This window comes from Meles meles, chromosome 8, assembly GCF_922984935.1.
Source record: "Meles meles chromosome 8, mMelMel3.1 paternal haplotype, whole genome shotgun sequence".
Lineage (NCBI taxonomy): Eukaryota > Metazoa > Chordata > Mammalia > Carnivora > Mustelidae > Meles > Meles meles.
Window position 1 is genome coordinate 105,186,152 of NC_060073.1, and position 23,871 is coordinate 105,210,022.

Consider the following 23,871-nt stretch of genomic DNA (forward strand, 5'->3'; position numbering starts at 1 on the left):
ACAACCCCTGCTTTCCACTTGCGGGGGGCGAAGGCAAGGCGCACTCTTCCCGGCCATCATTCCCCACTCATTTCTCCTCAGCTGTGAAAAAGCTAGCTCTGCTTCCCATTCAGAAAGGAACCCGACTTCCCCTTCGAGTCTCAGTCTCTGGGGTCCCCAGTCGGTGTGAGAGCACGGCCGTCCATTTTCTCCTCAGGGAGGCTCCCCAGCCTGCATTCCTCCCGCCGCGAAGCCAGGGAGGCCGTGACGCCGCGACAAGCGCGGCGGCGGCGACGGCGACAGCTCAGCTCTCGCCATCTTGCGTGGAGGAGGAGCCGCGGCCGCCGCCATGCGGACAGGCAGGGGGAGGGGGAGAGGAGGGGGAGGGGCGGCGGGCGAGCGGGGGAGGGGCAGAGCAACCGAGTTAGCTCAGCCCGGGCGGCGACTCCGGCGGCGCCATGAGAGCGGGCAGCGGCGGAGGTAGGGCTCGACCGCTGGGAGAGCCGGCGGGCGCGGGCGCGGGCGGCCCTGTGGAGCAGCCCCCGGGGCGGGGCGGGGGCGGGAGGAGGAGGCAGAGGCGAGGGGCCGGGTGGGGGCGGGCGGAGGTTTCCGAGGAGGAAGGAGCCGCCGCCATTTTGGGAGCTTCGAGTCAACAATAAAGGACCGAGGGTGCCGAGCGGGAGTGGCCTCGGTGGTAGGACTCGGGCCCGAGCCTCGGGTAGTGGGGTGAGGTGGTGAGGTCGGGGCCGCGGGAAGCCCCTCGGCCGGCGGGGGAGGGGGCGCTCTGAGGCGGAGGCCTGAGGCCTGGCCGGGCCCGGGGGAGGAAGGCGGACGGCGGGCGGCAGCACTGTGGGGTGGGGGCGCCTGAGAAGAGTCGAATATGGGAATGTCGTGCGCGGCAGGGTCCGGAGAAGGAGCGGACGAAGTATTCAGAGGAGCTTTGTGGAAGACGAAGGGATGTGGGACCACAGAGGCGGCAAGGACTTAGGGGAATGGTGGAGGTTATAGGGTAGAGGCGGCCCCATAGGGGGCGGCAGGGATATGCAGTGTCGGAGGGCTGGTTTCGGAAGAGGACCCGCTGCTGCTTGCTTGGAATAAGGCCTCGTAGGTCGGTAACAGGAGGGTGATTATGGAGCCCCCGAGTCGTGAGGGAAAAGGAGGGGCTTTCTCACTTAAGGGTTTCTCTTTGGGGCCTTACAGGGGGAGTCCCTATTGTTTCCTACCCGCGGAGTTGGTTCCCTGCTCTTGTGGCGCAGCTGCGATTATAGGGCGCCAGCCCTTTTGTGTTTATGGTCACAGAGGCCTGGCTGGAAGTGTTGGTTTGGGGCGGCGTTTTGGGGAGCAAGAAATTATTGCCCCACAGTTACGGGGCTCACATCACTGGCTTGTTTCTTTCCCTCATCGCTCACTCGCTTTTCTCTACCACAGTCTCCTTTTCCCTTCAGAATAAAACAGTCCCTCCAACTTGCAGACCGAGCTTAGAGGAACTGCGCTGCATTTGCAAACAAAAGCTCTTGTCTGAGATGACGATAGTGTTTTGGGTGTGAAACTGTCAGTTGCTAACTACAATCTGGGAAGTGCTGTAATTAACTCCGCGAGGGGCTCCTCCCAACTAGTCTACGTTTCGTTCGTATTTTTGAAAATGTAGAATGTAACTTGCAAGTCTAAATTGGGAAGGGGTAGGAGGAATATTTCCTTCTCTGAGACATAAAGCTGCAGTGCGGGTTTCGGTTCAAGTAAGAAGGGAGTAATAGTCACATTTTGGATCCAGGGAGATATATGGTCTTACGTTAAGAGCTCGAGGGACAATAATGATATCTTTTAATCTTTAGAGGTTGCCCTCTTCATCCTCTTAGTGCTTGGCGAACAAGTCTTGTGTGAACTCCGTGGTGTTGTTGATCATAATATAAATCTGTTAATACAGGATACCATTTACCACCTTGAACTGAAATTAGGTGGCTGGTAACCACCGTCTGCTTAAGGCATCAGATTCTAAGAGACTTAGAAATCTACAGCTTTGTGTATATGATAACCAGGATTTGCTTCTGAGCAACTTTATTTTCAGTTTTTAAAAAAGACATAACCAGTTGTCTTTTAGAAAAGATGTATTACTTTGGAATTCTTGGTATTTGGCCAAAAAATATAATACGCATTTTTTGGTAAGACGTATAAAGGAGTTAAAAAAGAACAAACCCAACAGAGGAATAGTAGTCCTTGTTTTCTGGCCTTTGTAAATTGTTTTTCTTTACTACATTTCAAAATAAGAATTCGATTTTGGGACTAATTAAAAATGGTGGACATTGGCCAGTTCTTTTTTAAAACAACTGTTTATTAGTACTCTGATTTCTTGGAAAGTTTGGTTAAAGTTACTAGTGTGTTTTAGTCTTTCAACAGATTTTTTTTTAAACACAGGCAGTTTCCTTTTTGTGTTTTTGTAGATTTTTTTAATAACAGATATTTTAAGTTAGGATACACATTTTGAAAAAGTGTTATTGAAATGTATGTAGCTAGTAGTTTTTTAGTATTCAGATTTTATTAAGGTAGCTAAAGTTTTTTTTTGGCTGTTTCTCAAGGGAAGGATTTTGACATGTAGACATGTCTATATCTCTTGACTTTTTCAGTACTGTTTTAAGGGGCAAAATTTAAGAGAAAAAAATAATTCATTTTTGTAAAGTTGAACCTCTGTGGTTAAAATTCATAAAGGCACAATTTTTTTTTTCTGAAAGCATAGTCATAGTGCACTTAATTTCAAGAGTTTGCAGTTGCTGTCAGAAATAGGAAAAAAAATGAATTGTCTTGCCTTGTTACAAGATTCGTAGATTTACATTAATAAAATAGTGTGATACTTCATTCAGTTATAATGCAATTAAGTATAATGAATCATTGACTTTTAGAGGTGGCAAAGACTTTTAGAGTATTCCTCAGGGAGGAAACTGAAGGAAGAGATTGCCATTTGACAGCTAATGCTAATTTAATCACAGTATCTTTCTACCTAATCTTCTCTGGGTTACTTTGAACTGACAGTTTTAAATGTTTGAGATTGGTCTCAGTTGGCTTGGTGGGTTTTTTTGTTTTTTTGTTGTTGTTGTTGTTGTTGTTTTTGAGGCAGTCCATCTTTTTGTGTCTATTCCTAGCCTGACTAGTGTTTTGGTCTAAGTACATCTGTATTCTTATTTAATAGAATGATTTCCTCTAAAGGGGTTCTTTTAAAAGGGAAAGTTTTTTCTAACTTTCCTGTGTTTGCTAATTAAACTTTCTCTTTGTTTCAGATTGAAGTGAGTGAATTCAGATCTATAATTCAACCTTGTTAGAGGGCTTTTTAAAAAAATAAAAAGTTGATTCGGTGCATGAGAGCAAGTTACTGCTGCTTACCGTTCAGAGACTTACAGGTGCTTGCCTGCATTGCAATAAAGGACTCATATATTGAGCAAGACTTATATTTATCTCTTCATTTTGGAGAGCCTAATAAACTGTTATTACAGTTTCTCTACTGACTTTCAAAAGTTTTGAAGTTTGAAAGAGACATCTTTACAATTAATACAACATGAGCACGGCCAGAACAGAGAACCCTGTTATAATGGGTCTGTCCAGTCAAAATGGTCAGCTGAGGGGCCCTGTGAAGCCCAGTGGTGGCCCCGGAGGAGGGGGCACACAGACACAGCAACAGATGAACCAGCTGAAAAATACCAACACAATCAATAATGGCACTCAGCAGCAAGCACAGAGTATGACCACCACTATTAAGTAAGTGTTAGAATGAATAATAAACAGACTTAGGAGACCAAGGGGGTATCTTTTTGCTACTTTGTTGTTGATTACTTTAAACCTTATTTTAACCATTTTGTTTGCAAGGAAAAGACAGATGACTGTTTTATGGCGGTTGGGTATTTGCAATTGAATAATGTATTTTTGTCATAATTCAGGTTCATTAACAAAATATAGATACAGATGATATATTCATTTTGTATACATGACTGTTTGAAACATTTCTGACTTTCATAATTAGCTCGGATTCATCCTGTTTTTGCCAGTATGGCTTTTTCCCTAGTGTGAAACTGTACCTTACCCTAATTTAAATAGCAGTTAAAGCCAGTTTTAGGTTTTAAGTTTGTTTGTTTGTTTTCATTTTTTTTTTATTAAAGATTTTATTTATTTATTTGACAGAGATCACAAGTAGGCAGAGAGGCAGGCAGAGAGAGAGAGAGAGGAGGAAGCAGGCTCCCTGCCAAGCAGAGAGCCCGATGCGGGACTCGATCCCAGGACCCCGAGATCATGACCTGAGCCGAAGGCAGAGGCTTAACCCACTGAGCCACCCAGGCGCCCCTCAAGTTTTAAGTTTAAAGACTCTCCCAGACATACTCACTGACAGAAAATTTATCCATAACTTTTTTTTTTTTAAGATTATGGGACTTTCGTTTTCTACTTTAAAAAAAATAAGTTTTCTCCTTTTATACACAAGATTACAAGCCATTATATATTCCTAGGGTTTTTAAGATTTTGAAATCTTGAATTTGGAAGTGCATGGAACTGAATAGTTCCAGGCCCCTTTGTTGACTCTAAAAACTTTGTTGCCTCATCTTATTACAGAATATTTTTTCTTTTAAATGTGCTGTTCGTCATCTAAGTGTACACTTTATTTTTTCTTAAAGATTTTATTTATTTGACAGAAGTTGCAAGTAGGCAGAGAGGCAGGCAGAGAGAGGGAGGAAGCAGGCTCCCCGCTGAGCAGAGAGCCCAACACAGGACGACACGGGGCTCCTCCATCCCAGGACCCTGGAATCATGACCCGAGCCGAAGGCAGAGGCCTAACCCACTGAGCCACCCAGGCGCCCCTAAGTGTACACTTTAAGTTATTACTATTAACTATCACTCTAAGATTCAGTTAATAGAAAATTAACATTGAAGACTTGACCAGGGGCACCTGGGTGGCTCAGTGGGTTAAAGCCCCTGCCTTCAGCTCTGGTCAGGATCCCAGGTTCCTGGGATCGAGCCCGAATGGGGCTTTCTGCTCATCAGGGAGCCTGCTTCTCCCCCCCCCCCCCCCCCCCGCCTGCCTTTCCACCTACTTGTAATCTCTGTCAAATAAATAAATAAAATCTTTAAAAAAAAAAAAAAAGACTCTTGACCCTATTTCACGTTTGACTTTTAATATCTAGCCATAGAAATTGGTTTATTCTCTTGAAATCTTCATATGATATTGAAACTGGGTCACTGAACTAATGTGTGTTATATTACAACCTAGGTCTTTTCCATGCCTAAAAAGCACTTCTAAAGAAAAGTAGCACTTGTAAGCTACCAGAATATCATATAGATGGTTACTTGAATATGGTTTGCTAGTGACCTCTAAGAGTTAATTTCCATTAGAATTGGTGTGGTCATTGGAAGACTTAGTATTAATGCATATTCTGTTATTGCATATTCTATTTTTAATCTTTAATTAGTATAGAAATCAAGAATATCCTCTAAATTGTAGTTTGTCTTTTCAATATATGAATAGGCTAGCAAGATTGAGGCTTTTTTTAAACATAAAGCTGTGTTATTTCATTATTTTCTACTTAAATTCTGATTTCAGACAACAGACTGCTTTTTATTTTTGGTCTTCCTGGGATTAATTGTGGTTTTTGTTTGTTTGTTTTAACTAACATATAATGTATTATCTGCTTCAGGGGTACAGGTCTGTGAATCATCAGTCTTAAACAATTCACAGCACTCACCACAGCACATACCCTCCCCACCGTCCATAACGCAGCCACCCTATCTCTTCCCCCATCCCCCAGCAACCCTCAGTTTTCTGAGATTAAGAGTCTCCTATGGTTTGTCTCAATGGGTTCTTTTTCATTCTGTGGGTTCCTTAAATCTGTTTGTCAAAAAAAAAAAAAAATTTTTTTTTTTTTTTTTTTTTTAAATCAAGTTTGTCATTCTGGGATCTAGAAGGCTCTAGATCCATCACTGTCTTCAGAATTCATTCTGACACTTTTTTTTTTTTTTAAGATTTTATTTATTCATTTGACAGACAGAGATCACAAGTAGGCAGAGAGCAGGCTCCCCGCTGAGCACAGAGCCCGATGCAGGGCCCTGGGACCAGTACCCTAGTGGAAGGCAGAGGCCCCAACCCACTGAGCCACCCAGGCGCCCCTCATTCTAATACTTAATCTCTGTCACTTACTCATTTTAAATAGTTTGGGTCTTCTAACTCCTAAGATTATAAATTCCTTCTGATAAGATTTTCCATTGTATTTCTGCATTTTTATTCATTTGGCATACTACGATGTTCAGCCGACATTTTTGCTCAGAGACTGATGTGTTAATTATAGGCAGAGTTGAAAGGCTTTGGTACCCTTGAAATTGGGAGCAAATAGTTATCTGTGTTAGAGTACTTTAAATTATGTGGGACCTAGCTTTAAGTAAAATAAGTCCTCATCTTTCTAAATCAAGACTCTTGAGAGGTTTTGGAGGCTCTGATTATGTAAGCGTTGCTATAATGAAATCAGTAAAAACTTTTATTTAAAGATGACACATTGGAAAGCATTATCTGCTTTATTGACCATTTTTCCCCCATTAGGTGCTTCAGTATTACTTGAGGTTTTTACTTGACCAAAAAGAGAATTTTACTCTTGTTTTCTTGGTTTCAAGCATTCTCAGTTTAAAAAAAAAAAAAAAAAAAGATTGAGAGAAAGTCATTAACAGCTAATACTGAGGGTTTTTTTGTTTTTGTTCTTAAGATTTTATTTGTTGGGGGGCACAGAGTCAGATGTAGGTCTCAATCTGACCGTGACCTGAGGCCAAGCCAGATGCTTGACCAACTGAGCCACTCAGGCACCCCCTGAGTTCTTGTTTTCCCAGGAACTATGTGGAATGTTTTATGTAAATTACTTGATACAATTCTCAACCCCCTTTGTGTATGAGAGAATTGGAGGCTTAGAAAAATAACTGCTGCAAAGTCACAAAAATACTGAGTAGTAGAGTCAGAGCTTGGCCTCAGGTCTGAAACTTCAGAGCCCTTGGTTTTAATTAGTCACAAAAAGTTAGAAACTCAGATGCTTTACAGGAGACTGTGCTACATGAGAGGGTACTTGCTTTATCTAAAGGAGTCTGCTGCTTGATTTAAGCCCCCAGTTACTGACCTCTGTCAAACTGTTGACATGCAGAAGTTTGGAACCAGTGTTGCTAAAGCTTCCTTTTTTCCCTTAAGAAAAGCCTGAATCTGGACTTTATATGAAATCTCCTAATTTTTAAATGTTGGCAACTAATTTAAATTAAAACACACTACTTATATAAAATAAAACACAATGGTTACCAGATTTATATATACAGTTGCACTATATATTACACCGCTTCTCTTAAAAGGATGGATGCCTTATTCCCTTCTATTCTTGATTTTCTTTGTATCTTCTCTAGATTGTTCTTTTGTAAGAAGAGCAGTTTTCCTAATGCTGTTTATTTCTGTTAACTATATTCCAAAATAAATGGTACTATATTAAACTTACTGTGCTTTTTAGAACTTAATTATAATTAATTATGGTGAATCATCTTTGTATTATTAGAATAGCGATACTATGAATTCTCATGCTTCAATTTTACTATATTCTCCATAGACCTGGTGATGACTGGAAAAAGACTTTAAAACTCCCTCCAAAGGATCTAAGAATCAAAACTTCGGTAAGTTGATTGTAAAATTCAAGTGGAAAAGTGGTGTGGAAACTCTAAAAAGTGAAGTAGTTACTTAATTATAACAATAGGCACTGTGTGTTTACTCTTAGATTGAAGTGGTTGAAATTGTATGGATCATAAAATGAATTGCCAAAAATTTTCACCTTTTGGAGGAATTACATTAATATAATGTGTATCTGTATATTCAATGCTGTTTTTATACATCTATATTTTTATCTAATTTATGGAGTATTTTCATGGTTTGCAAGACATTTTCTCAAAATTCTCTTATGCCCCTACTAGTACAGTAAGATTCAGGTTAGGTATTATCCTTATTTTATGGATGAGGACAAGGAATTTGAGAGATTTCGTTCTCTTAGCCCAGTGTTCCCAACTGGCGGTGATTTTTGTCCCCTAGTGGGGACTTAGCAGTAGCTAGAGACATTTGATTATCACAGCTTGTTTGTTTGGTTTTTTTAATAAAGATTTTATTTATTTATTTGACAGATCACAAGTAGGCGGGGGTAGGGGGAAGCAGGCTCCCTGCTGAGCAGAGAGCCCCATGTGGGGCTCTAGCCCAGGACCCTGAGTTCATGACCTGAGCCAAAGGCAGAGGCTTAACCCACTGAGCCACCCAGGCGCCCCAGTTATCACAGCTTGTTCAACTCAACTTACCGGGATGCTGCAGGATGGCCCCTTATGAAAGAGAATTTTCTGGCCCAGTGTCAATAGTGCTAAGTTTGAGAAATCTTTATTTAGAATAGGAAGGATATTTGCAGACAGTGAGTGGTGGAGCAGAGTTTGACTTCACCTCTTATATTTGTAATTCACAGCATGATACTTACATAGAAATAATAGTATTCAACCAGTCCTCAGAAAAATATGACCATAGGGTGGCCTTTCCCCAAAACAATTTTTAAGTGGCCTGTGTGTGTTAAAGAGTGGTTATTCCTTAGGAATACTTGAATATATCAAGACAGAACTCATTTGCATATGTTTGTATTTTAAATAGAGTAGAGGAAGAATAAGTCTCTCAAACTTTCTTTAATAACTACCAAAGGAACACAGTTGCACTTCATTTTGTTGTTTTGTTTGTTTTACTAGGATGTGACCTCCACAAAAGGAAATGAGTTTGAAGATTACTGTTTGAAACGGGAGTTATTGATGGGAATTTTTGAAATGGGCTGGGAAAAGCCATCTCCTATTCAGGTACGTTCTCCCATTTCATCCACTTGTGATGTAATGTTATAAGTTAAGCATTCCATACTTTTTGATCTGTGTGAATGGTAAAATTAGCATTTTTCTCATGTGTGTACATGTGCACCTACACACTTTTTCTGAACCTTTTAAAGAAAAGTCACAAAATCATGGCCCTTTACCTCTAAACATTTCATGTGCATTTCTTAAGAAATAGGATTTTTTTCTTTTTTGAGTAAGCTCTGTGCCCAACATGGGGCTTGAACTCAAGACCCTGAGAGCAAGAGTTACATGCTGTACCAACTGAGCAAGCCAGATGCCCTTGGGGATATTTTCTTATGTAACCATAGTACCTATGTAAACATAGTACAGTGTTAAATTTGGTCAGTTTAACATTAATACAGTATTCCTATCTTATCTGTCATCTGTATTCTAATTTTTAAATGACCCCAAAATGTCCTTTATAGCATTTTTTTTGTTCTTTTTCTGTACAGAATGCCTCCTATGATCAGGTATTGCATTAGTTAGTTATATCTCTAACCTCTTTTAGTTGTGAGCATTTCCGTAGTCTTTTTTTGGTCTTTAATGACATTGACATTAAAAAATACAGGCCTTTTTTCCTAATAGAATATTCCTTATTTTGGGTTTGTGCTGTCTCTCCACGTGACTAGCCTCAAGTTACTCATTCTTAGTCAAACTACTGCGGAAGTTACGTTAAGGCCTTTTCAGGCTACCACATTTGAAGGTATACACAGTGTCCATATAGTTTTCATTGATGAATTTAATTTTCATTATCGTCTCAAGGTGGTGTCTGATTTTTCTACTGTATAATTAATTGCTTTCCCTGCCCTTCCCTTGAAACTAATAAGTAGTCTATGGGAAGAACTTTAAGACCATGCAGATATCTTACTCTTCCACTAAAATTTCATCCTAGTCTTAGCATCCATTGTTGATTCTTGCATGATTTGATCTTTACTCTGATAGATTATGATGAGTTACCAGTGCTAGCTAGCACTCCTTCCACATTTGGCCTTGTAAAGAAGACCCTTCCCTGGGGCACCTGAGTAACTTAATTTGGTTAAGTGACTGCCTTTGGGCTCCAGTCATGATCCTAGAGTCCCGGGATGGAGTCCCACATCGGGCTCCCTTCTCCCACTGATCCTCCCCTTTTGTGCTCTCTCTCAAATAAATAAATAAATAAAATCTTAAAAAAAAAAAAAAAGCCTTCCCTATCTCTTCATGTATTTGTATATTATCAGCGTGGACTCAAAAATCCCTCCCCGCCCCCCAGTAATATTTTTGTGATCAAATTGTCCCTTTTGTGGCCATTTTGAGCTCCATGAAGCTGGTCCCTGTGTGTTTATAATGTACACACACTTGTTTTTTTCCTGATAGACTGGTTTTTTTAGAGCAATATTAAGTTCACAGCAGTTGAGCAGAAAATAGAGATTTCCCTTAAACCCAGGTCCCCACTCATGCATAACCTCCATTATCAACATCCCTCGCAAGAATGACGCACTTATTACAACTAGAGGAACCTCAGTTAACATTATCCAAAGTTCATAATATATATTAGGGTCCACTCTTGGTGTTGTACATTCTGTGGGTTTGAACAAACGTGTGATGACATGTACTCATCATTGTAATATCAGGCAGAGTAGTTTTACTGCCCCAAAACCCTCTATGCTCTGCCTGTTCACTCCTCACCTCCCTTACCCCTTCATTTTTCTTGAGTACTTCTTTTTTGGCATATCATGATGCTGAGCCTACCTGTACCTGTCTTGTCCCAGCCTTGGAATCAGCCATTTCTCCAAGGAGCCCTGCTTAGTGGGATAGTAATTTTAGAGACTTAAATCTGAGTATATTCTTTGCTCCTTGGCCCTTTCAGTGACTAGAACAAGGAAATACCTGTATGTGTTGGGCACATACATGTAGACATAAACACGCATGTTAAAACTGTCAAACCCAAGCTGTAATAAGGACAAACCCGATGACATCATTGAGTACTTTTTCATTGAGCAAACATGTACCAAGTGACCTAGACTGGAGATGTTTTTATGAACAAGACAGGATTTCTGCCCTCATAGTCATGGGGATAAGACAGCTAATCGTACAGATAATTTCAGTGTGATTTGATGAGCCCCTTTCTCGTTGAAATTGCTTATATATGTAGTCATTAGAGGAAGACCGAATAACCTAGAGATGATCCATATTCCAAGCAGAGAATACTGGGATAGTGGTTGCTTAGGGGTTTTTATCTTTGTATGCCTTTGTGGACAAACTAAAGTTTATTATGGCTGAGAAAGTACCTAGATAAGATTATATACATCACCAGATAGGCAGTTTGATTGAAAATATTTTGCAAATTTATTTTTCTGTTATGTAGTTCATGTTAATCCATTTTATTTACAGGGGTAAAAAGTTTTATGAGAGTCTTCTACTGTAGGGACTATATCATTCAATTTTGTATCTCCAGTATTTAGCAAAGTAGATGGCAGGAAATGGGCCTTCAGATGTTCAGTGGTGTTTAGAATGCTTTGATGAAATCATGGTTGACATGTCTGCAGGTTAACTTTGTCTATAGAACTATTGAAGAACTAGACTCGGTGGTCAGACTGCCCAGGTCCAATCCCAACTTCAGTCCTTTAAAGTTGAGTATTTTGAGTTCTCTCTCTAAGCCTTAGTTTCCTGGCCTGTAAAATTGTTACGATATTATTTATCATAGAGGAGTTGTGAAGATTAAATGAGGTAATTCATTTTAGTACGCTTGGTATGGTGCCTAGTAGATGATAAATGCCCTGTAATTGTTTTAGGTTACTATTCCATACAGCAGTTTTATCAAAAAAGGAGATGGGGAGGCAGGAAGGAATAAATGCCCCTGCCTTCCTCAAAAAAAGGATTGGTTCATTCATAGCAAACTTAATTCATTCTTTTTTTAAAGATTTTATTTATGGGGTAGGGGACAGAGGGAGAAAGAGAAACCCAAGCAGACTCTGCACTGAGCACAGAGCCCCATGTGGGGCTCAATCCCACGTCACCAAGATCACGACCCAAGCCAAAACCAAGTCATACACACAATCAACTGTGCCATCCAGCTGACTTAATTCTTTTTTTTTTTTTTTTAAGATTTTATTCACTTATTTGACAGAGAGAGATCACAAGTAGACAGAGAGGCAGGCAGAGAGAGAGGGAAGCAGGCTCGCTGCTGAGCAGAGAGCCTGATGTGGGACTCGATCCCAGGACCCTGAGATCATGACCCGAGCCGAAGGCAGCGGCCCAACCTGACTCTTGTTTTCCACCTTTGTGTTAAAATTTAAAATTGACTTTGTTATTTGCACTTTCAGTATTAGTATAATATATAGGCAGTTATCTTTCTAGTCACTTAACCAGTCTCACATTTAGCTTTTTTGGTGAAGTAGAAATAATAATCTCCCTCACACGGTTTTTGTAAGGATTAAATGTAAGTAAAACAATGTTGTGAAATAGCAAAGCAGTGTACAAGTACAAAGTATTATTTTAGATATCTAAGACCACCATTCACATTGTCTTTTTCTCATTATTTCCCCAAGAATCTATGGAAAACACAAGATGTTCCTTAGAATTATTCAGTGTAATAAACCATAAATGTTAGGATTTTATAACCAAAAAGAAATTTAGAAGTCCTGTAGTGAAATCTAACCTCATGACTGGCTGCCCTCTATTCATTCTCTTCTTACATGCTGTCTCTCCTTGCCTTCCTATTGTTTTTAAGGTATTCTTTTCCATAGTACTTAGTTTACAGTTTTATGCGGGCATTTTTTTTCCCCAAATACTGAAGAAGCCTTCTTGATCAGATGGTGGATGTCCTCTACATTTGAATTTTCTTTGAGGTGAAATTTTATTGATAAGATTATTGGACAATGAATCACTTAATTATATCCTCCAGAAAGAATATTTTATACTGGCAGGCTGGAACCAGACATCTTTTCTTTGGTGTAGCCATCTGTGACTCTAGTTCTAGTTCTGAATGCTGTGCCCCATAGCTAGCATAACTCTGCCACTCGAAAGGCATAGCTTTATAGGAGCGCAGACTTCTTTGGAAGGTGTAAGAACCTACTGTTTTATTCTGCTTAACATTATGAAACCTTACAGAGTTGACCCTTGAACAATAAGGGTTTGAACTGCGTGGTTCCACTTATACACAGATTTTTTATGGTACTATAAATGTATCTTCCTTATGATTTTCCTAATAACATTTTTTTCTCTAACTTTATTTACACCTAACATACAAAATGTGTGACTGTTTACGTTAATCAGTGAGGCTTCCAGTCAGCAGTAGGCTATTACTTAAGTTTTAGAGGAGTCGAAAGTTACACGTGGATTCTTAATTGTGTGGGATGTCGGTACCCCTAACCCCCACATTCAGGGGTCAGCTGTATTAACTTTGAGATGATTGAAAATGGTAACTCTAACTCTGACTGCTTCCAGACCCTAGGCACACCTTTTGAAGACTTTTTCAGTAAGATAATGATGAAATGGCGGTTAGTCCACTATTGAGGGAAACATGGGAGTTCCTTATTGTTGGCAAAAAAAATTTCACATCAGGTCAAGAATCTCAACTATTTTGAGAAATTATTTTGTCAACCAGGTGAAATAAGTTGTTTTTTTTGTTTTTTTTTTTTAAGATTTTATTTATTTATTTGACAGAGAGAGAGATCACAAGTAGGCAGAGAGGCAGGCAGAGAGAGAGGAGGAAGCAGGCTCCCCGCGGAGCAGAGAGCCCGATGCGGGGCTCGATCCCAGGACCCTGAGATCATGACCGGAGCCGAAGGCAGCAGCTTAATCCACTGAGCCACCCAGGCGCCCCTGAAATAAGTTTTTTTTTTTTTTTTTTTTAAAGATTTTATTTATTTATTTGGCAGAGAGAGATACAAGTAGGCAGAGAGGCAGGCAGAGAGAGTGAGAGGGAAGCAGGCTCCCTGCCGAGCAGAGAGCCTGATGCGGGACTCGATCCCATGACCCCGAGATCATGACCTGAGCCGAAGGCAGCGGCTTAAACCACTGAGCCACCCAGGCGCCCCTGAAATAAGTTTTAATTCAGAATTAATAGCTTATTGTTGATAGGAATTACAGCATTCTTAATCCTTTGTAAATCATTTCTCTTGCTAATGTGGATTTCTTAGGATTATTGGAATTGTTTTCCAAAATTTGCAAGAAAAAAAAATCTTTAAATGCATTTACTCATTAGTTACTGTTGTAAAACTGGGGTGTGTTCCTTAAGTTAGAGATATTTTTGAAATTTTTATTTTCCAAATTCTTTTTTCTGGGCAGCAGTAGATACCTGTGAAAACCATTGCTATCTCGTCTACCATACTCACACTATTTTTCCCGCTAAAATTAAGATTCTTAAGGTCAGCTGACCCAGGAAGGGTCAGAAACAACTACCCTAAAAGCAGCTAATAGGGCAGTTTTCAGCTTTTTTCGGTACCACACATCTGTCAAATGCCTCTCAATACTAGGAGATTGGAACGTATACTGTGCTTTGGTTGTAGGCAGCAAACCAACTTGGGCTGACTTTAGCAAAGGGAAATTTATTGAAAGAATATCAGAGTTAACAAGAGTGAGAAAAGTCACACTTCGAATTGACCAAGGACTGAGGCAGTTCTGAAGGGCTTGGGAAGCTACAAATTGTTACAGGATCTACTAAAACAATTTAAATTCTTAAAAGAGAGCATGGAGCTGGCCTGGGTTCAGTTGATGTCTCCTGTTTAGCTAGAGAGGTTACCTAGACTATCCAGTGGGGTGGGGACATGTAATTCCTCAGAAGAAATTTGGGATGCTAGGGAAGATGGATCCTAGGGTAACCGAAACACAACAGATAACTTAGTGGGTCATTTCCACCTTAATGGTAGAACATGGCCTTGGAGAGGTAAGGTGGCAGAATCAGACCTCAGGTTGTTGTGGGATTGTCATGGGTTTGGTAACTTGACTAAGATGCAAATCACATATCACACAATTTATATTTAAAGTATACAATTCACTGGTTTTTAGTGTATTCATAGTTGTGCAAATCAATTTTAGAAAACTTTAATCAACCTAAAAAACTGTTTTAGCAGTCTCCCCTCATTTTCTCCTAGCCCTAACCAACCACTGATCTCCATGAATTTGCCTCTTCTGGACATTTCATATAAATGGAGACATACTTTGTTTTTTGTGAGTGACTTCTTTCACTTAGCATTTTTTAGGGTTCATCCATTGTAGCATGTATTAGTAGTACTTCCCTTTGTATTGCCGAATAATAATTCCATTGTATGGCTGTACCACCTGTGATTTATCAGTCAGTTGATAGGGTTGTTTCCACTGCTAGCCATTTTGAATACTGCTGTGAACATTCACATACAAGTTTTTGTGTGGAAATGTTTTTATTATAAAACAAAAATACCTAACTTGAAAGGATATAAATAAAAGTATCTGAGTGCCCAGCAGACAGTTTTTAAAGTTTATTGCTTCCTCCTCCTCTGTTTTCTCCCTGGTAGCTCGCATGATTTCTTCTTGGGTTTCACAGTTGTCTGAGCCTGACTTGAATTCTCTTTCATAACCTGATCTTTCTGGCAGGTACTAGTAAGAGACAGTGTGGTTGTGTTGAATTCCGTGACTGCTACTGCTAATCATCATGGTCACTATATGGGGCAAACTATCAGTGTATCTTAACTTGAAGACTACCTTGCTTGCTTTGTTTAAAAAAAAAAAAAAAGAGGGGCGCCTGGGTGGCTCAGTGGTTTAAGCCGCTGCCTTCGGCTCAGGTCATGATCTCAGGGTCCTGGGATCGAGTCCCGCATTGGGCTCTCTGCTCAGCAAGGAGCCTGCTTCCCTCTCACTCTCTCTGCCTGCCTCTCTGCCTACTTGTGATCTCTGACTGTCAAATAAATAAAAAAAAAAAAATCTTAAAAAAAAATAAATAAGAAAAAGAAAAAGCCTATCTTTAAACGGTTTCTATAGAGCATAAACCCTATCAGAGAGTGCAAGGGAATAGAATTTAGTGGCCTTAATCTGAGTTAGAAGGTGAATCCAAAATGGGAAATTAAGATACCCTTAAGCTAATTCTCACCTGCCTCACTTCATTCAAAAGTTTTATTTTAAAGAACCTGACTTAGCCATTTGGAGGCCCTTGGAAACCACCTAGACTTTTATTCTGTTACAGAACTGAGTAGTGTGCTAGTAGCCTATTTAAAAACCACGGAAAAGGGGCACCTGGGTGGCTCAGTTGGTTAAGCGACTGCCTTTGGCACAGGTCATGATCCCGGAGTCCCAGGATGGAGTCCCACATTGGGCTCCCAGCTCCATGGGGAGTCTGCTTCTCCCTCTGACCTTCTCCTTCCGCTCTCTCTCAAATAAATAAAAATAAGATCTTAAAAAACACAGAAGAAAATGAACCCATGGGGGTAATAAGCCCCTAGAGCAACTGTAGATTTACAGAGTTGACTCAAAGTAGGAACGAAGGGATTAAGACCAAAGGATCAAAGCCAAGGATTTTTTTCTTTGACCTGCTTGATTATAATAAGCAGACTGTTTAATGCTGGTTATAGGAACAGAAGGTAACAGTATTGTTACGGGACCATATTTACATTCTGGGAGCTGTGTTTTCTCTTTCTGGTCATATGGAACCCATCTGAGCCCTTTGGTGCATTCTTTTATTTATTTATTTTCCTTTGATGCATTCTAAGGATGATTATTACGAGGGGAAATACAAGTCATGATGATTATTAGATGTTCCTATAATAATGATTTTAAACTGTTAGAGATCTTTCGGTCATTAGCTTAGACACAGAACTGATTGTTACAGTGATTATGAATCTCTTTCCTAACTTACTTTCCTAACTTTCTGGTTTTATAAATTAAAATTAAAAATTTTAGTTTCAGAAATTGAAATGTTCTTATTCTTCCCTCTTTATATCTGTTCTATCTATATATGTATATGTGTATTCAATTTTCAGTAATTTGGGGGAATCCTTTGCTGTTTAGGTAACTTGTCCTAATAGGAAATGTAATCCTTGCAAAACACGTATGACAAAGTAAGCTAAATGTGAAAATGAAAAGTCACTTTCTGATATGAGCGTGGATTAAGATAACTGGAATAGAATTGAGCCTCCAGTTGAGTATATTTCAGGACAGAGAAGTTGAATATAAGACACTGACATTGTAAGCTTATATGATGTGATAAATAAGACTTAAAGTTAAACTTTGCCAGCCGTTTCCTATTTTTTGCAAGGATGAGTTGTCAAAGCTGCAATTTTTCATTGTGGTTAAATTGGCTTACTTTTTTCAGAATGTATGGTCTTTCCTTTGTATTGTTTGTGCCATTTTTTTTCTCCCAGTTTTACATCGTGAAAGGTCCTTCACTTTTTTTCCTGTTTATTCAAGTCTTGTTTGTGTCACCCTGGGTTCCTCTTCATTTGTTTTCTTTGTTGTAGATGCCCAGCTCCCTTAGTACTACACATTCTCACACATGCAAATCCATATCATTTTTATGACATTGGGATACAGTTTAATAACACACTATAAGCAGTTCTCATAAATATTGGTTGATAATGATGGTGATCTTGACTGGTAATTTACTTGGCCTCTGCCTATTCTTATGCAAATGTGGGACACTTGAAAGCCATACCAAAGAGGTATACTTCCATTATATTTTAGAGAATAATTTATTTATGTACTGTTTTTATTCACAAATAATTTGCATTTTCTTGTCTCTTAGGAGGAGAGCATTCCCATTGCTTTATCTGGTAGGGATATCTTAGCTAGAGCAAAAAATGGAACAGGCAAGAGCGGTGCCTACCTCATTCCCTTACTTGAACGGCTAGACCTGAAGAAGGACAATATACAAGGTTAGTTTATTTAAACTAAAAATGGCAGTTTTACTTTACAGGTGTGTGGAAGATACTACCATCCTTTTTTAGAATTTACATAATCTGTGGTTAGTATTTACCTTTTCTTTTCACGGCTTGTGGCCCAGTTGTCTTATAAAATACCCAGCTTTCTAAAAAGATTGTTAGTTTTCAGAGGGGTTTTACATAGCACACAGTTTTGATAGTATTCCAATGAAATAGGCAAAATAGGTATTGGCTTATAGATAAGAAAGCAAGAATCATAAAGTTATCTGACTTTGCTACTTACAAACTGTGGAACTGAGTTGTTTCTTGGGGCACCTACATGCCTACAAGAGCTCATAAACTTTTTCTTCTATAAAGCCTTGTGGTTTTAAGAGCCTAGGAAGTAGGAAGAAACAAGTTTCCATAGTTTTATGCAGAGTAAGCTAACATTTAAATTTTGACCTCTAAAGCTTTTTCTGAAATTTTCATAAATTGATCTTGATCTGTAATGATCATGTCCCTATCTTCCTTTTACCTACATGCATGTGATGTAAATGGAACCTGGGCAGCAGGAGTTCTTATTCAGGTGTTTAGTGAATCCCTTACTGAAATATTAAATTAATAAATTTTGAGGTAATGATTGCCAAGGCAAAGAACCCTTTAAAGGTTTGTAACTAAGGAGTACCAGGTTTATAAAGCTGTGCTGCTCAGGAAAAGTCCAAAGCTAGAACACACTGTAATAGGTTCTTCTTTTTTTTTTTCCTTTTTTTTTTTCATAAAGGAGATTAACTTTTTGGACTTTTCAGAATAAGGCTTATTATGATTCAACTTTTTAGAATGTCCCGAGTGTCTAGATTGCAAGGGCCAGTATTTCTGTATCTTATTACACCCTTAAAATGTTTCTTTTTTGTCTTTTCCAGCAATGGTGATTGTTCCCACTAGAGAACTTGCTCTACAGGTCAGTCAAATTTGCATCCAGGTCAGCAAGCACATGGGAGGGGCCAAAGTGATGGCAACCACAGGAGGAACCAATTTACGGGATGACATAATGAGGCTTGATGACACAGGTAGGGAATGACTGATAAAATGTGGCCTAGCTGTTTAAGTGTAATTGCAGACATGGGTGTTTCCTGAACTTCACTAAAAATCGTTAAGAATTAAGGACCAGAAACACTGCCATAGAAAAATGAATAAAGGAAATGACCATTTCATTGGAGAAAAAAGATAAATTGATGGTAATTGAAAGGATAGTTAACCTTGCTGATAATTTTTTAATGTAAATAAAAATAGTTTGATACTGTATCCGGCTGGGAAGGCCAAAAAATATTAGTAACCAATAATAAGTTTGAGAAGAAATAGGCTGTCTTGCAGCTTGAGGGTATAAATTGATATGATCTTTATGGAGGGCAGTTTGGCATTGTGTTTTAAAATGATAAATGTGTATTTTCAAGAATCTTCCTGAAAAAATATTAGGCAAATACAGGGTTACTGCAGTGTGGTTTGTAGTACTGAAAAACTGGAATATCCTAAACGTCAGAGGACTAAATACAGGGGTATAGTTGGAATGGAATTCCACGAAGTTGTTAAGCAGTGAAGCTGATCTCTTTATTTTCATTGAGTTCTCCATGATGCATCAGAGAATGAAAAAAGATAACGAAACACAAGCTTGAAATCCCCTTATGTAAAGTTATACATAAAGTTTGAGTTAAAATTTATATATGATTATCATTTGGTAAATTACTATGTGCTTCATACTGCACGTTTAATTAAAATGGTTATCTCATTTCATCCTTTTAACAATCTTCTGAAGACCATTACTATAGTTCAGAGGCAAGCAACTGTATGTGAGATGCCTGGTATGTCTTTGTTATTCATTGGGGATAGTTTTAAGACAAGTATTCCCCCTTATTTGGAGCAGATGGTTTGGGAAGCTATTAGCCTGACCCATGTAATAGTGAAACAAACAAGTATTCTCTTACCAACCTAAGATGAAATGAAAATTCTTATCTTAAAACACATCCTTGCCTGTTTGTATTATTCCTACCCCTACAATTTTCTGATAAAATATGTATAACAAACCTTTACTGTATCCTCTTTGCCCAAGCTAAAATGAATGAGAATATATATATATATTCTAATCTTTTGTAGTGCACGTGGTGATAGCTACCCCTGGAAGAATCCTGGATCTTATCAAGAAAGGAGTAGCAAAAGTTGATCATGTCCAGATGATAGTATTGGATGAGGTAATGTCTCTTCATTTGGAAAGTACTATTCTGTGCTTTGTTTATAACTGCCAGTGAATAAAGCAAAAGTTCTTTGTATTTGTGAACCTCTAGTAAATGCATGATTCTTGTCAATTCAAACTAATTCGTTTATTATAAAACATGTTTTGCCCATTAAAGGCAAGAGATGGTAGGCATTTGTAGGAATAGTTCAGCCTTGTGTCTTTTTCTTAGGGATGCCAGATTATTATAGGTTTTATTTTTGTTTTTCAAGGAAAGGAGTTTCGAATATCTCAAAGGCAAGTTCATTCTAAGTCTCTTTCTAAAATCAGTGATCTTAAAAAACATCTAATGTCTCTAACCTCTGATTTAGTATATCCTGCTTTGTATTGTTTGGTTTTTTTGTCTCTGGTATACTTGTTATCTCATCAGGTTGTAAGTGCCTTTTAAGAACTTACTGTACTCTACATTTTTGGGATCTGGCCGTGTTTTTATACATACTCTGTACCGGTGTTAATATTTTGAGATAAAGTAATTTCCCTCTTCGGATGTTTTAAATAACTAGATCAGGTCAATCGTAGTCTAATTCAGACAGGTTTTTTATCTTTGAGTAATGAGAGATAATGTTTGTTAGTCACTGTGTTTAGCACTAAGTGCTGTACATGTTTCTTTATTTGCTTTTCACAACAACGCTGTAAAGTAGGTATCCTATAAAGCAGTTACTACTGCTAATTTTAAAGTTGTGGAAACTTAAGTATTGGGTCATTAAATAACTTGTCAACATAGCTAGTTAAGTGTGAAGGAGACAAGATTTCAACCCAGGTAGTTTGACTCTAGATTGTACTCTCAGCTAAGTACTGCCTCTCATGGAAATCACATTAAAATTTTGTTAGGGGAACAAGGATTTTATCTGTCTAGAGTTTTCTCTTTCCTCTAGAATATGGTATTAATAGCTTTTCCCTCTTCTGAATCACTGCAAATTTGTTTTGGTGCCTTTGGAGTACGGAGTGTCCTAGAGTACTGTTCACAACCAGGAATATTCCATGAATGCTCCATGAATAAGGCATAATGCCTTATTAACTGATCACCTTGGACACTAATTGTTTTTGAAATTGTCTTTCCTTTGTACTTTGCAGGCAGATAAGTTGCTGTCACAGGATTTTGTGCAGATAATGGAGGATATTATTCTCACGCTACCTAAAAACAGACAGATATTATTATATTCCGCTACTTTCCCTCTTAGTGTACAGAAATTCATGGTGAGTATAAATCTGTACTAGGAAGCAGTGCTGTTCTCTTGCCCATGAGTATACCTTTATTCATAATAACATCTTATTATCAGTTTATGCTGATTATTTCAGGTTTTTGGCTTTCCTGCCAGCTGTTGAATTAAGGTTAGTTTCGCATAAATTAATTTTTAAAAATTAATTTGATTAAATTCTGTATTCACTTAGCATTTGGTGTCAGGCTGACATACAGCCATTGATCCTGGATAAATTTTGATTACAATGTAATCCTGTATACAAAGTACAAAATAGGAATTTAGCTGCATATCTGAATTTTAGATTTTCTATTATATGGTAACATATTTTTACTGTCATGGATTGCTTATACTCTGAAGAAAACTGCATGCCTTTTAAGCACGAGTTGATCAGAAATGTTGGGGGATTTATTTCATTATGTGACTCTTCTTTTTTCCAGAATTCCCATTTGCAGAAACCCTATGAGATTAACCTGATGGAGGAACTAACTTTGAAGGGAGTAACCCAGTACTATGCCTATGTAACTGAGCGCCAAAAAGTACACTGCCTCAACACACTTTTCTCCAGGGTAAGTAACAGGCTTCAGTTGCTGAATATTACCCATTACTTAACCCCCAAAAAACAGTTGAGTCTGTTTTCCCCACCATTTTCAGTGTAAAAATAGTCCATAGCTTTTCCTAAAAGGTAGTTTTGGTTGTTGATCTAAAGTTGATACTGTATGATAGACATCAAAGACATTTTTAATTAAATTCTAAAATACTTTGACCTTAATTATTATAGTCAGTCCTCATTATTTGCATATTCTGTATTTGTGAATTCAGCTACATGCCAAAATTTGTAACCCTACAATCAGTACTAGTGTGCTTTTGAAGTCCTTTGTGGATATTAGTAACACTATGGGAAATACCAGCTGTTGTGCATATTCCCAGCTGAGATTGAACAAAGTGACACGCTGCCTTCCTGTTTCAGCTCTCATAAACAAATGTCTTTCTCACAGTCTGTGCCACATTTTTTGCATTTCTGTGGGGGGGGGGGGTTGGTTTTGTTTTTTGGTTTATTTCATGGTTTAAAATGGCTCTAAAGCTTAGTGCTGTTCATTGCTCCTAAGCACAAGAAAATTGGTTTGCAGAGAAAATGTGTTTAAGATAAACTTTATGTAGATAGGAGTTAACAGTATTGTTGGCCACGAGTAAATAAGGTGCTTTTGAACAGTAACACACATAAAACAAGGTTATCTGTTGATCAGTTGATGAAAAAGTTGTGACTAGACGCTCTCAGGAACCTTTCCCTGTATTTCTCTAGGAGCAGTGGTTCTACAGTCATATTTTCAGTGTCTGTAGGAACTTTATAGAACAGAATTACTGCAGATGAGAATTGAATGTTACAGTCATGTTGGCAATTACGTGGCTCTTATTACGCATACTCTTCTTTATAACTTACCTGTAACTGTTAAGTAAATGAGTAATACTTATGATATTTACATTTTACGATATTTTGCATCTCTCTTGTATTATGAGATTCTAAGATCATGTTTTTTAGCATTTGTCAGTCAATATTTTCAAGATTTGGCAAAGTAGATGAAAGTTTTTGTTTTTCTTTCTTATACCACCCACCCCCCCCCCCCCCCCCCCCCCCCGCCATGCTCAGCTTCAGATAAACCAGTCGATCATTTTCTGTAACTCCTCTCAGCGAGTTGAATTGCTAGCCAAGAAGATTTCTCAACTGGGTTATTCTTGCTTCTATATCCATGCTAAAATGAGGCAGGTGAGTCTAAAACTAGAACTCCGTGTGTGGATTTAAAAAAATCTTTTTCTGAGTATTTCTTGGATTTTTGTTTTGTTTTAATGTTCCTCCATATGCCCTAAGGTTAAGAATAATTTATTCCTTAGTAGGCAAAGGACCTTTCATTTTTACCACTGGTTTAGTTTTCTAACTATAAAATAGGTATAAACATACTCTTAGGTTATAAGGTTGTTAGGAAGATTGAGATAATTCATAAATGTGAGTATTTTGTCAAGCATAATAGAAATACAAGATTTTATTCCTTTTCCCTAGTAATGTAGTTTTGCACTGTTTAATACAGTAATCACTGGTTTCATGTGGCAATGTAAGTGAGTTAAAATTAAATAAAATTGAAAATTTAGTTCCTCTTTCACACTAAGCACATTTTAAGTGCCATGTTACATGTGATTAGCAGCTGCGGTTTTGGAAAGTACAGATACAGAACATGTCTGTCATGCAGGAGGTTCTATTGGACAACACTCTTCTAGATTTTCAATTTATGTACCTCTTCAGCCCCTTTTTTCTTTATTTGCCTTTAGGATGCAATCTCCCTAGGTTTCAGAACTTGATTTAGCAATTGAAATAAATTCAAAACTATAAAAACATTTGTATTGTGTGTGGTAATTAAACATTGAAATTTTGTGAAAACGGTTTCTGTAGACTAACAGATTAAGAATTTGAGTTAATTCAACTTTGGTTTTCAAAGGAGCTTGATAGTGGATCTGATACCCACCATGTAGACCCTATTATTAGAAATTGTTACAGGAAATTAATGTGTTAAGCTGTAGAGACTATTTCAGAATGGAAGAACATTGCTTTGAAAGGAAAGACCAGTTTTTCAGATTCTAGATTTGTCACTTGTGCTAGAATCATTATGCATGTGTTTTCAGTTTTTTTTAATTGAAAAGTACATTTTTGGGGCACCTGGAT

General features: G+C 38.4%; 1 protein-coding gene across 4 annotated transcripts in view; it reads left to right on the forward strand.

Annotated features, from left to right (window-relative positions):
• Positions 1-408: 408 nt before the first annotated feature.
• DDX6 (DEAD-box helicase 6) overlaps positions 409-23,871 on the forward strand; it is a 34,231-nt gene continuing 10,768 nt past the window's right edge. The window contains exons 1-10 of one of the 4 annotated variants that reach the window (XM_046015093.1): positions 409-459; positions 3,249-3,723; positions 7,575-7,638; positions 8,734-8,838; positions 17,561-17,690; positions 18,596-18,742; positions 19,824-19,918; positions 21,034-21,156; positions 21,599-21,727; positions 22,807-22,923. In XM_046015093.1, the coding sequence (XP_045871049.1) occupies positions 3,524-3,723; positions 7,575-7,638; positions 8,734-8,838; positions 17,561-17,690; positions 18,596-18,742; positions 19,824-19,918; positions 21,034-21,156; positions 21,599-21,727; positions 22,807-22,923 (1,110 nt within the window). In that variant the 5' untranslated portion in view covers positions 409-459; positions 3,249-3,523. Of the gene's footprint in view, positions 460-597; positions 706-759; positions 1,088-3,248; positions 3,724-7,574; positions 7,639-8,733; positions 8,839-17,560; positions 17,691-18,595; positions 18,743-19,823; positions 19,919-21,033; positions 21,157-21,598; positions 21,728-22,806; positions 22,924-23,871 lie in introns of those variants that run through there. The other 3 variants (XM_046015091.1, XM_046015092.1, XM_046015090.1) reach the window with 3 other exon arrangements.